General features: G+C 37.0%; 1 protein-coding gene and 1 pseudogene across 28 annotated transcripts in view; one reads left to right on the forward strand and one right to left on the reverse strand.

Annotated features, from left to right (window-relative positions):
• ADD3 (adducin 3) overlaps window positions 1–10,372 on the forward strand; it is a 170,960-nt gene extending 160,588 nt beyond the window's left edge. For 14 of the 28 annotated variants that reach the window (XM_019034903.4, XM_055352103.2, XM_019034899.3 and 11 more), the window contains 5 exons: window positions 621–740; window positions 1,211–1,297; window positions 5,165–5,288; window positions 7,105–7,200; window positions 8,133–10,372. In XM_019034903.4, the coding sequence (XP_018890448.1) occupies window positions 621–740; window positions 1,211–1,297; window positions 5,165–5,288; window positions 7,105–7,200; window positions 8,133–8,425 (720 nt within the window). In that variant the 3' untranslated portion in view covers window positions 8,426–10,372. The remainder of the gene's footprint in view (window positions 1–620; window positions 741–1,210; window positions 1,298–5,164; window positions 5,289–7,104; window positions 7,201–8,132) is intronic. The other 14 variants (XM_055352111.2, XM_055352112.2, XM_055352104.2 and 11 more) reach the window with 1 other exon arrangement.
• Window positions 10,373–14,025: 3,653 nt separating this feature from the next.
• Window positions 14,026–14,244, reverse strand: LOC109028480 (small nuclear ribonucleoprotein G-like; annotated as a pseudogene).
• Window positions 14,245–14,445: the final 201 nt, after the last annotated feature.

Consider the following 14,445-nt stretch of genomic DNA (forward strand, 5'->3'; position numbering starts at 1 on the left):
ACTGATGGTCAGCCATCATTAATCTTGATCGAGATTCGCTTTCTTTAAGGATTATAATATGGGGTAAATGAGAAGAATTATGTAAGCTCCTTCCAACCCCATGGTTCTATTTTGCTATTATATACCAGATTATCCCCATTATAAAATGCTGATTAGGGCTTGGCCTTTTCTGTCAGCCAAAAATAAAAAGTGAAGTCTGATAAACTAAAATCTTAAGATATTTCTTAAGTTTTTTTTTTTGATTACTCCTTTGCCATCTTCATCTGACTGCTGTCTTCAGTGCAGAAGACAAAACACTGAATGTGAGTGAATGTGAGATCATGCTCTCTGTGCTTGAAGTAGTTTCAGCATCATATTTTCACTTGACACAAGGAGAAAGTTTAATTAGCAGTATAATTGAATATTTGTGTGAATCGTAATGGCATTTATTTTTTAAGTAAATGTTGATTTTGAGCCTTTTCTAACTAGTATGAGATGAAACTAATTCACCACTAAGATACTGCTTAGTGAAATTATTTAAACATTGGCAATGCCCCCTTGAGACTATAAGCAGTTATCTAACAATCTACTAATATTTTCTTAACACAAAGCTTCATTTTAGAAAATTTTTGATTCTTTAGTGGATGAAAGCAGAAGACTCATCTAAAGTTAGTGGTGGAACACCTATCAAAATTGAAGATCCAAATCAGTTTGTTCCTTTAAACACAAACCCGAATGAGGTACTAGAAAAGAGAAATAAGGTAAGACATGGTCTTCTATAGCCAGGGGAGACATTTTAATTGCTTTATGTTAAATCACCAGTGGTTGAATCTGGTTAATGCCAAACTTAGAAGTTTGAATACAGAAGAATTTGGAATTTAATTCAGTATAATTTTAGCTTATATTGAATGCCTCCAGCTCTGTGCTAGTAATTGGTGAACAGGCTACATGGGGAAGATGTGTTGAACATTTTTCTGCATTAGAGAACCCTGCTATTAGGGGAAAAATGCAGTTCTCTAACAACCTAAGACGAAAGGAAATAACTTGCCAGGAAGAGTAGAGGAGACTAATATGAGTTGTTAGGATGGTAAAAGAGGTCTTTATGGAGGTGGGAATTGAAGAGACTCTCACTCTGGAAATGTCAAATAGTAAGCTTTTATGAAAAGATAAAGCAAAGGTCATCTGCATAGTTGCCCTCAAGAACTTTGTATTGAATTGTTTTTCAATTCAGATTCGGGAACAAAATCGATATGACTTGAAAACAGCAGGACCACAATCTCAGTTGCTTGCTGGAATTGTTGTGGATAAGCCACCTTCTGTAAGTTTATGAAGTAGTATGATCTTTGTTTTTTATTTACCACATTAATTTCATTGATTTTTAAATATGAATATTTATTTTTACTAAGGTTAATATAAGCACAAGTTAAAAAGTCAACTCACAAGATTTAAAATGTCACCCACAATTCCCAGTTTCCAGGTGCAGCAACTTTCTGTTCTTTTCATTGCTTCTAATGTTTACTTTGATGTTTCTGGTTAGTTAGTTGACATGAGGTCTCACTCTGTTGCCCAGGATAGTCGTGAACACCTGACCTCAGGTGATCCTCCAGCCTTGACCTCCTGAAGTATTGGGATTACAGGTATAAACCACTGCTCCTGGTCCTCCTTTGATGTTTCTAAAGAGCATCTTCTGCTTTTTCTTGGTCTATCAGTTTTAGACCTTGACTATTTTTCATCAAATCTGTGTTATCCGTTATAAGAAGTACCATTGTTTTATATGTCACCAAAAGAGAAAAAACACTGCCAATTATAGTTGTTCCCAATTTCAGAGATGGAAAAAGTTCATCTTAGAATTAATGAAATATTTTTGAAAGATGGGGATTTAGCCTGTTTATACAATGCTTCCCTTTTTCCCTCTCCCCATTCTCCCAGTAAGGATACATCACAGTTTTTGTTTTTTGTTGTTTTTTTTTTCTGTTAGATCAGCTTTCGTTATTTATATTACTACATGTTTGCTGCTAAGCCAGGTAGTATTTCCTTTCTTACATAAGTTACCCCTCCCTACTCTCACCTTGCCTTTTTTTCATTGGCTTATTATTTGGGGTACATTGGCTTAGTTCTTCCCGAACTTTTTAAAAGAATTATAAAGTCCCGGCTGGGCGCAGTGGCTCACGCCTGTAATCCCACCACTTTGGGAGGCCGAGGCGGGCAGATCACGAGGTCAAGAGATCAAGACCATCCTGGCCAACATGGTGAAACCCCGTCTCTGCTGAAAATACAAAAATTAGCTGTGCGTGGTGGCGTGCACCTGTAGTCCCAGCTACTCAGGAGGCGGAGGCAGGAGAATCACTCGAACCTGGGAGGCGGAGGTTGCAGTGAGCCAAGATCATGCCACTGTACTCCAGCCTGGTGACAGAGTGAGACTCCGTCTCAAAAAATAAGAATAACATAAAATCTGTCCTAATATTATTTTCCACAGGGTGAAAGGCAACAGGTAATCTCTCTGTTCCAGCCCCCGTTCATTCTGATCCAAATCTAAATTGGTTGCTCTCAGGCCAGCTGCACAGGTTCATCTGGAGGATTCCTGTGCTGCTGATCTATATTGTATTCCGTTTCCTGTATCTTGTATCTGTATCAAGAAATCTGCTTTCTTGATTTCCTCCTTTACTGTAGAACGCACCCTCTAATAGCTTTCCGAGAAAAGGATACATAGGTGGTAACAGTCTGAAATGCCTTTATTCTATCTTCAAATGTGCATATAATGGATATAGAATAGTTTAGAAATAATTTTCCCCTGAAATAAGAAAAGCATCATTCTGTTCCCTATTTTATTGTTGAAGTAGGAAGGCATTGGAATTCCTGAACCTTTGTTTAGGATTTTTTTTTTTTTTTTTTGCCTTTAGACCCTTTCTGCATCCCTTCTGTTCTGAAATTTTATGATTGTGTGCTGATCTCTTTTTAGTCTTTTTTCTAAGTAATTAGTAACCCTTTTCAATCTCCAGAGTCATATCCTTCAGTTCTGGGAGTTTTTTAAAAGTGTTTCTTCAAGAGTGTTTTCTTCCCATTTCTTTTTCTGTCAGTATATTATGTTAGTTTGGATGGTGGGCCTCTTTGAGCCTCTGATTTTTTTCTTTTCTCTCCTACTTGCCATCTCTTTATCTTTGTATCCTACTTTCTGGGAGAATGTTTTCTAACCCTTTTAATTTTTTATTTTGATGTTAACTTTTTTTATTTATTTTATTTTATTTATTTTTTTTGAGATGGAGTCTCGCACTGTTGCCCAGGCTAGAGTGCAGTGGCGTGATCTTGGCTCACTGCAAGCTCCGTCTTCCTGGGTGCACGCCATTCTCTGCCTCAGCCTCCCAAGTAGCTGGGACTACAGGCGCCTGTCACCGTGCCCGACTAATTTTTTTTGTATTTTTAGTAGAGACAGGGTTTCACCGTGTTAGCCAGGATAGTTTCAATCTCCTGACCTCGTGATCTGCCCGCCTCGGCCTCCCAAAGTGCTGGGATTACAGGTGTGAGCCACCACGCCCAGCCAACTTTTTTATTTTTAATAAGAGTTCTTATTCCCTGAATGTTCCTTTTTAATAACATCCTGATCTTTACACTTTCTCTTATTGCTCTAAGGGTATCAATTTTAAATTTTCTTCATTTGCCTTTGTTGTCTTTGTCTATTCTGAGTTGTTCTGTATGTCTGTTTATATGGAAGAATGAGACATTAAAGCGTATCAGAAGCTCTGGGTATACACAGAGCTCGGGGATTGGTGGGCTTCACTGTAGGGTGATTGGATGTGGACCAGGTTGTTTCTCTGGGGAATCCCCAAACATTATTCTCTGTAATTCTTTTATCTGGGACTATTTAGTTTATCTGGAAAAGAACTCCAGTGTCCTGCCAGTTTCCAACCATCATTCTAGGAGCCTGCAACTGTATTTTGTGTCCCCTAGTTAGTTTTTCTTTCTTTCTTTCTTTTTTTTTTTTTTTTTTTTTGAGACAGAGTTTCGTTCTTGTTGCCCAGGCTGGAGCGCAATGGCGTGACCTCAGCTCACGGCAACCTCCGCCTCCCAGGTTCAAGCCATTCTCCTGCCTCAGCCTCCTGAGTAGCTGGGATTACAGGCATGCACCACCACGCCCGGCTAATTTTGTATTTTTAGTAGAGACAGGGTTTCTCCATGTTGGTCAGGCTAGTCTCGAACTCTGGACCTCAGGTGATCTGCCCGCCTTGGCCTTCCGAAGTGCTGGGATTACAGGTGTGAGCCACCGCGCCCAGCCTAGTTTTTCTTTCTTAAGCCTCTGATCTTCTGCAGAGATGAGAGAGAGGGAAATGCTTGGCTCTGTGGAATAGGGAAGGGAACCTGGGAATCTGTTTCCTATTCAGACTTTTAACATGTTCCTCTATTTTCACCTTTTCCTTACCACCACCTTCTATGGTACCTATTGCCTCTAGTTTCTGGGCCTTACCAGACCTCTTCAGGGCAAATAAGCATGCTTCTCATTTGCATCCTTTTTTTCAGGACTGAGGCTTCAACTTTCTCAGCTCTGCTACCTGCTGTTCCACTTGCATTCCATCTTCCAAAAATATGTTAACATTTCTCATCCTTTGTTGTTTCCTCTCACATTCTTTTGTCCTTAAGGGTGTTTTGTTTTGTGTTTTTCTATTCCTTTACTATCATTTTAGTGGGGTTTTGGGAGGGATGAAAAATACATACATGGGTTCCATATGCCAAGTGCAACTGAAATTCTCATTATTTCCTTTCCTGGAGAAAACAGCTACAAGCTTATTTTCGTTAACAGATTTAAAGAACTACTTTTGGTACAGTTTCATTTCTGTAAGCCTTTTTTACAATGGTCTTTAAAATGGAGCAATTCTTGTTTTTTTAAAGTTTTTTTTATGTGAAGCTTATTAGAACTTGGCATAATGGTTTTTAAAAATTATTAAAATTTACTTATACAGGCTTATTGAGGAAATATCACTGGCAATTTTAGTCCATTGGATTAGTAGTTTAAGGGCATCAATCTTACAAGAGCATTTTAAACAAAGCATGTTACCTTGCATTTCTTAGGATTGTTGTGAAATAAGGCTTCACAAACATCATATGTGCATTTGTGTGTATATAGATGGATGGATGGATAGATACATAAGTAAAACTCTTGGTAATGAATCGATTTTTATTTTTTCTTTGTAAGACTATGCAATTTGAAGATGATGATCATGGCCCACCAGCTCCTCCTAACCCATTTAGTCATCTCACAGAAGGAGAACTTGAAGAGTATAAGAAGACAATCGAACGTAAACAACAAGGCCTAGAAGGTTAGTTAATCTTTACATTCAACCTAGGAGAAGCCACACTGATAACAATAAAGTACCTCACGTTGGATGATAAAAAGCAGTCAGTGTGGCCGGGCACCATGGCTCACACCTGTAATCCCAGCACTTTGGGAGACCAAGGCAGGTGGATTGCTTGAGGTCAGGAGTTTGAGACCAGCCTGGCCAACATGGTGAAACCCCGTCTCTATTAAAAATAAAAAAATTAGCCGGGCATGGTGGTACACACCTGTAGTCCTAGCTACTCAGGAGGCTGAGGCAGGAGAATCGCTTGAACCTGGGAGGCAGAGGTTGCAGTGAGCTGAGATTGCACCACTGCACTGCAGCCTGGGCGACAGAGAGAGACTCCGTCTCAAAAAAAAAAAAAACAGAAAAAGAAAACAATCTGAATGCTACTATTTTATAATAAAATCTTCTAGAAAGTGAGATTCCCAGATGAGTAAAGAATTACTAGCCAAAGTAGATGTAGATAAATTAATGGATTTAAACATTTCATAATTATGTGGCTTTTTAACTCTCTTAATTTTAAATAATTATAGATTCATAAGTATGTAGTTTTGATGCTTTGTAAAATCTCTATTTCTGGTTATCTCAAGGTGCCAACATTGTCACTTCAAAATTTAAAAGTAACTGCTAAAATTTTGATGTGACTTTGCTTAAGCACACGGACACTCTAGTAGGTTGAGTTTTCTGGCTTTGGAACCCTTAGTAAGCAGATTGTTAGGATTATATTTAAGACTTGTTAATGAAAACATCTTAAACAATTGACTACTAGCTCCCTTTTTCTCTGGAATAAGAGATTCTTCCTAGCAGGAGTTCTCTATCTTGAGTCTTTGGATAAGCTTGAGGCAGTCCATGAGCCACCTGAAAAATACATGCTTTATTGTTTAAGGTACACATTTAGGGAGGGAAGGGTTCAGGGTGAGGAACAAGCCTGTCACCCAAAAAGAGGGTAAGGAGCCTCTGCTTTAGAGCATCCACAACATACAGTTGAAATTTTCATGCAAAGCAAAATAAGCCAATAGTTAATGAATTTTTGTCCATGTTAGATATCATTTAGGAAGAACTAATGACATCTTGATCATCCAAGGAACAGTTTTTTGTGCCTTTGTCACAAAAGGGAGTTGTCCTGATTCATTAATGTAATTATACTAAATTTTCTAAGTGGTGTTATTGAATTTGTTTATTCTAACATAAAATTGGGAGCTTTCTCTGTTTTTCATATTTTGTAAAATATCCCTCTTTAATCTCTTGTTTTTTGAAAGCCTAAAGATGCCAGGTAACAAATGTTGCACTCTAGAACCGTCACCTTTTTTATATAACTTTATAGTAGTTTCTTCCACATTTATTATGACCTTATGAATTAGCTCAGTAACGTTGCTCTGACAGGAATCACTAATTAAATATTGTTCAAAAATTCTGTGAAGCATTCTGCCTCATTAATGTAGCATCATTGGTGAGGCTTTATAATTTTTTTCATCTGGCTGTGCAGTATGTTTTGGTTTTCTAATGCTAGCAAGAGCTACATGCAACATATCATTTGCCTGGGCTGCCAGCAGCTGTGCATCTTTTGTAACCTGTACGTAAAATAACCATTAGCAGCCAGAAATGTTAACACATTAACCTCCTCTTAATGTATAATTATGGATATATGGGATAACTTGTTAGCATGCTCAGCTCACTGCTGAAGAATTTATCATCTCTTTGTATACAGGCATTTGATGTATGCACTAACCTCCCTAAAATCATATGCTGCTTTGTTTTGTTTTGCATGGCTTTTAACTAAACTCTTATCCAACAGATGCTGAGCAGGAATTACTCTCAGATGACGCTTCATCTGTTTCACAAATTCAGTCTCAAACTCAGTCACCGCAAAATGTCCCTGAAAAATTAGAAGGTACTCAATGTAATTTCCCACATAGCATTCACTGAGTTAGTCTTGAGTCTGTCCCTCTGTGTTTTGTTTTCACGTGAGGAAGTTGAATACCTCATCACAGTAAGTTTTCCATATTTTACTTATATCTCCCAATAATTACATATTTTATATCATTAAAAATGGGGCGCTACTTTTGTTCAGCATTTATATTGATTTACCTTAATCTGAATTTTGGCAACCTGCAGTTCTTAAGAATTTGTGGAATTGGCTGGGCGCGGTGGCTCACACCTGTAATCCCAGCACTTTGGGAGGCTGAGGCAGGTGGATCACGAGGTCAGGAGATCAAGACCATCCTGGCTAACACGGTGAAACCCTGTCTCTACTAAAAATACAAAAAATTAGCTGAGTGTGGTGGCGGGTGCCTGTAGTCCCAGCTACTCGGGAGGCTGAGGCAGGAGAATGGCATGAACCCGGGAGGTGGAGCTTGCAGTGAGCCAAGACTGTGTCACTGCACTCCGGCCTGGGCGACAGAGCGAGACTCCGCCTCAAAAAAAAAAAAAAAAAAAAAAAAAGAGAATTTGTGGAATTAAACATCTCCCAATCAGCAGCATGAAATCTTTTTCAGTATTGATTGCCAAATGATCCCAAAACTAGAGAAAAATATGTTGTCTTCCTCATTTATACTTACTTGATTTACAATGAAACTGTTATTTCATCAAACTGGGATTATCTAGCTTTTGCTCTTTGGTTTAACAACTTTGTTCCTTTCCCCTTTATATCATTAAAGAAAATTAGCTTCGTGCTAATAGATCACAGTTTATTAAAATAATGATCTGTCTTCATTGGAATCAAAGTAATGCCTTATTACATTGCTAAAACATTTCAGTTTTGTAAAGTAGAGCAAAAATGTTAAGTATGTAAAATAACCCCCAAAAAACCCTCCCCTTTCGTAGAAAACCATGAGCTGTTTTCCAAGAGCTTCATCTCCATGGAAGTGCCTGTCATGGTAGTAAATGGCAAGGATGATATGCATGATGTTGAAGAAGAGCTTGCTAAGCGAGTGAGTAGGTTAACCACAAGTACAACCATAGAAAACATCGAGATTACTATTAAGTCTCCAGAGAAAATCGAAGAAGTCCTGTCACCTGAAGGCTCCCCTTCAAAATCGCCATCCAAGAAAAAGAAGAAATTCCGCACTCCTTCTTTTCTGAAAAAGAACAAAAAAAAGGAGAAAGTTGAGGCCTAAATAAAGTCTTTTTATAATTATTATTATAACAATGTGACATTGCACATCTAAATACCACATTTAAGTTGATCATTAATATGCAATGGTAGATCAGATTGGGGGATGTAGCAAACTGGACTTTAAGAACTGGAAAGAGGTTTTACAAAATAAAAACTTTCAGATTCATCTCTCATTTTATATGTCCAAAAATGGCTTTGAATTTTAAGCAATTACTAGTTTTAATTAGCTCTGCCCTCATGAAGTATTATTATAATTCACCATAAACAGCTATCTGTCTGAATTACTTCAGGCCTTCTCCATAATATCTGTTAGAAAGAAATTGCCAGTGAGCAAGTGAGAATTTTTATTTCTCAATACCTGCTTCACTTGGTAATCATATTATAATTTTTTATCACGATTATTGACTATATTTTTGGAGTCCCATTGTTTCAATGGGCATTAACAGAATGCTTTAAAAACTTCTAAGACACGAATCTATAGCATTAGTATACACTGGCACATAATTTTTAAAAAAGTTTTAAGAAAAGATTCATTTGGAATTTTATTCACAGTATAAAATTTCCTCACCTGAAGTAACTTTGTTTGCCAAAAAAGTTGTTTTAATAAACTATAATTTTTGAAAACTTCCTTTTTTATTAGTTTAGAAAGCCCCTTATTTTTCAACAAAGGGGATTTTGTACACATAACATGGGTTATTTAGTTTAACTCTGGCAAAAAAAAAAAAAAAATTTTTGTATGTTGATGTTTGTATACCGTTCAGTATAAAAGTGTCCTAAGCATATTAGCCAATCTTTTCACAGTAGAGCATACTTAAGGCTGCTTGGTACTGAGTATACTTAAATATAACTCCAGAATCCAGGGACTTGGTGTCAAAACGGGATTAGAGCATGTAAAGGTACATCTAGATTCATATTTGAATCTTATACTGTATTTTTCTCTTAGTATTGCTAATGAGTAAAGAAAAGTCTCATAAGGTAGCCAAATGAAAAAGAATGAAAGGGAAAGTGAAAAATTAAGGGGACAAAAGATGGGATGTGAAAAGAAGAATTCTAGTTTGATGGTGACTCATATTCACGATAGGATACAAAGTGTGATTTGTTGGAAACATGTCCCAAATTTCTAAAATTCTGCTTCTCTGCCAAAAGCAATGTCTTTCTTGGTTGATATTTGAGTTTTAAAAGGGTCAAATCTTTCTAATCTTTTGTATCTTTAGAGGGCAGCACTAGAAGAAATCAGCAGGTCTAATCCCACCAGTAAGAAAACTACCACTTCTTGATTTTTACAGATTTAAAAAAATCTTTTCAGTGACCTTTCTTTTTAATGTAAATACAAATTTAAACCTAGGCTTAATATAGGCGTTTCCCCTTTCACCCAAGTGATGTCACAGTTCGATGCAAAATCATTGATCCAGAATGATCGTGGGTAAAAATAACTCAAAGTGTTTCTTAAGGGTGAGTTGGCATGCAAAAAATTACATTGATTACAGTGTGTTTTGGAGCTGGCTCTGTTTGTGTGCATATGATAATGCAGAGTTGAGCCAGAGCCTGGAAATGTCATTCTAGATCTCACTAACTACTGGAATCAGTGTTTTAATCTCTTGGTGGAAACTTTCAGTTGCTTAACTCTCTATTGGAAGATTTTTTTAATGTTCTACATCATTTATGTTGTATTACAATGTATGTAGAAACAGTAACCTGTGAACTATGCTTTTCCATAACTTTTTAAAAATATATATATCTAAATGAATGCAATGTGCATAAATATTTTTTAAACATAACAGTGAACTATTGCACCTTTTGCTAATGCCTCTATTTACTTGCTTTGGCATAAAGAATGAGCCAATGAACCTCTGTGTCCTGTGGAAAAATGTATAAATGTTATCTGATATTGCTCTTAGATGTAATGCTAATTAATGTTAAATCACAAATAAACAGTATTTTAAATATACGGACTTGTATCATGAGGTTTCCATTCACAGGTGGTTACTTAGCCTATTCATGGTCTGTTGAGTTTTATACTTCAGTGAAACTTGGTAAGTTATTGATGCTTCTGAATAAAGAATATCCTGATAAATATATTTTCAAATTAGTTGAAAATTATATATATATACAAAACCTGTCTTTTTTCAGCTTATGTTAGAGGAGATATTCCCTGAGAGACCTGTTTTGTCTCTTGATAATGGGTACGGCAGCCTCTATCAATGTAGAATAGATGTTGCAGGATATGTACCTCTCTGATTTTTAATGTATTTGTTGTACAAATAACAATGTAATAGAAAAACAGCAGAAAGAGTAGAAAGTAGTTCACAATTTCATCACATTCACTTTTTTTTGTTGTTTTTTTGAAACGGAGTCTCACTCTTGCCCAGTCTGGAGTGCAGTGGCACAAACTTGGTTCACTGCAACCTCCGCCTCCCACGTTCAAGTGATTCTCATGCCTCAGCCTGTTGAGTAGCTGGGATTACAGGCATGCGCCACCATGCCCAACTAATTTTTGTATTTTTAGTAGAGACAGAGTTTTGCCATGTTGGTCAGGCTGGTCCTGAACTCCTGACTTCAAACAATCCACCCACCTCGGCCTCCCAAAGTGCTGGGATTACAGGTGTAAGCCACTGTGCCCAGCCGTTTTTCCTTTTTGACATGGTCGCCCAGGCTGGAGTGCAGTGGTGTGATCATAGCTCAGTGCAGCCTCAAACTCCTGGGCTCAAGTCATCTTCCTTCCTTAGCCTCCCAAGTAGCTTGGACTACAGGCATGCACCACCACACCCAGCTATTTTGTTTGTTTTTTGTTGAGACAGGATCTCACCGTGTTGTCCTGGATTCAAGTGATGCTCTTGCCTCAGCCTTTCAAATCATTAGGATTATAGACGTGAGCCACCATGTCTGGTCCATATTCACATTTAAAAAAATTATATTCCCTTCCAGCTGTTATCTAGTTATATATAGTTATATATATATATATATATATATATATATATATCATTTATATGTAGGTGTTTTTTATATATTATGGTGTGAATGTAATTTTTCAGGGTTTTTTTTTCCTACTTAGATAACACACCTAGATTTTCAAACTAAATCTGTCATATGAATAACTTCTTGTGATTATTTTTCTACTTTGTCCTAAAAATACAGTACAAGAGGAGGACAACATGTTAATTGAGGGCTCTGGTTAATTGAAGTTTTTACTATAATTACCCATTATAAAAATGAAGGGTTTGGTCAGAGAAAAATAGTCATAGTCTTGGGCATATTTAATTATTACCTTGGCTTGTAAATCACCCTGTGGTAAAAAATTGCTATTTTAGAAAGATGCTCATTTCAAAATTCCCTTTCATAAAGCAACAAAGGCGATTATCTTCAGTTCTCACTTGAGAGTCAATATAGTACAAAAGTTAGCATGTGCCTTTTCTTCATTGATTAGTATTTTCATTCAGGGAATAAAAACCAAACTGATAAAATTTGTGACAGCATTGGCTTCTCTTAACATCAGGCCCCTTTTTTCCCCCACATAGGCAGAAAATACAAACTGGTTATTTCTTTTCAAACTCAAGGTTGATACATACACATATCCAAGTTGCAATCTTGGCCAAACTGGGATTTTGATAAAAACAGTCTTGTTTGTGGCCACTAGAGGGAGTAATAGATCTAACAATCCAATGTTTCCATTCCTTGCACTGAACTTCCCTATTTAGTCTGTAGGCACCATGTTTGTTGTGAAATACCCAGAACTTGAAAGAGAAGGCATTTCCTTTGTTGTTTATTCTCCTCAGTAGATCGTTCTCGACTTTGTTTCCTTAGCAGGTCTCATTACAGATATCACCCACAGTGGAGAACACATAGAAAGTTGTGGTGTGCTCTCAGAGGCTGTGATAAGATATGACACCTCAGAGTTTTCATACCTGTGAGTGACAAGACAATGCCTTCTTCAATAATTGACTTTTTTTTTTTTTTTTTTTACTAAGGAGCTAACCGATAATATTTTTTGTTGATGGCTTCTGTGTACCAAACGTTAGGCTAAATGCTTTTCATATATGACTTCATTTGGCCTTCCCAGTATCCCAACAAAGTAGATGATATTATCGCCATTTTGTAGATAATGAAACTAAGGCTTGTAGAAGATGAAAAGTAGGTGGTAGGATTCCACCCATAGAGATTCAGACTTCTATAATTACTCATGCCATCTGTGTGCCAGACCCTGTGTGGCTGCAGTACATTTCCATGGTTTTTAGGAAGAGGCAGTTATCTTAGTTTGGACTGTAAGTCAAGCCACGGTGAACTTGTATTTTGATATAAGTAGATTTGAGATCAAACATTGACTTTTGATTTGGAAGACTTTTTTCCCTAACAAATCACCTCAAGAATGAAGAAATTGGTGGATACCTGAGAAGCAGGAATGACCTGTGGTGATAGCAACCTTTAGGATAAAGAACCAGCTCCTAAATCTTACACCATGACACCTGGAAGACAAGTTATCATACTTTTGCTTAAGGTGCAGCAGAGACTTGAGAAGAAGCCCTTTTTCTTTTCTTCTTGATTTCCATTATTGGAAACAGAAGAGACATTCTAAGGAAAATGTTTTTAAAACCAGAAAAGGTAGCTTAATCTAGTTACAGAAGTCATTTTAAAGGTCAGAAATACACTGTATCTACAATTTTATTTAAATGAGTGTAATTGAAGATGGTCTGTCTTGGAGAAAAACCTAATGTAGAAGCCTTTTGGGGAAACTTGATAGAAAAAAACCCTGAATTTGCATACTCTTACTTTCAAAGGGGTTTCATTTCTAAGAGCTGACCATTAGGGGGCAATAGTGGATCCAAATTTAGTTTTAGTTCATTGAGGGAACTCCTTCCAAGTATTTTTGGGCTTGATTTAGAACTCTATTTTGATTATGCATTGCTAGGTGCAGTCTAAGGTTGAGGAAAGTTTATAGATACCAGATTATTTTATTTGTTCCTTATAGCCTGGTTATCTTGTTCTGACTTTGTAAGAATTATCCTTCTGAGAGCTGGTGCTTACCTAATGTCATACACTTCATGGGGGCGCTAAGCCCGGATTCGAGAAAAGGTCTTCAAGTCTGCATTTCATGCTTGTCATACCACAGTTTTCCTTGGAAACCCATCAGGGCATAACCTACGAATGGATAAAATAGATAATAGATACATTTTCTAAAGTTTACTGCAAATTGTCATGTTTAGAACTTTATTACGGGAACAGTTTAGAGAAACACATTGCAAGACCAAGCCTAATTATTATTTATCCATAATTGTTTCCTAAAGTTTCAGGTTTTTAGATGCTCCATGAGTCTTTACAGTATTGTCTCAAGTTGCTGATTTCTTTACTGTTGGAACCTCTAATATTTTAAATGCCATTTACACTTCAAGTGACAAACGGGCACATTTTGATATTTATTCTGTACCAAAAAAAAGGCTTTTTTTATCTAGCAGAAAAATAGATGGATATATATCCAGTCCACAGTTCCTTTTTATTTAACAAAAAGTTTAGTATGAAAATATACATGATCCAATTTTTACATCATAGTAAAATAGGCCCTTTGGAGAGAGGTGGTGGATTTCTCTGCAAAACAGCCTTGATTTATACTCATCCCAAGGCTTCTAACATGATACAATTTCCTCATATCACCATGAGGAATATCATTCTGTTACCCACTAGTTGCAATCTCCACACATCCATCAATCAAAAGATTCATAAAGGGATCAAATCCCTGCAATATTCCTTGGACGTGTCTGTCACCAGTTAAATCCAGCAATAATTCTTGTCTATACATTTTTCCAACTCAGGAAAGAGATCCTTGCTCATGATGTTGACTCCATGGACTCAGAGCTGCCATGACACAATTTTCACCCTCCTTCACGCTCCCGAAGTAGGCCTGGCCCACAATTATTTTTAAGGCCTATATAATTTCTGGTTGGGTAAGTCTTTATACTGAAGCTGTGGTGAAGGGGGTTTTTGTTGTTGTTCTTGTTGTTTTGAGATGGAGTCTCACTCTGTGCCCAAGCT

This window comes from Gorilla gorilla, chromosome 8 (assembly GCF_029281585.2).
Source record: "Gorilla gorilla gorilla isolate KB3781 chromosome 8, NHGRI_mGorGor1-v2.1_pri, whole genome shotgun sequence".
In the NCBI taxonomy this organism is placed as follows: Eukaryota; Metazoa; Chordata; class Mammalia; order Primates; family Hominidae; genus Gorilla; species Gorilla gorilla.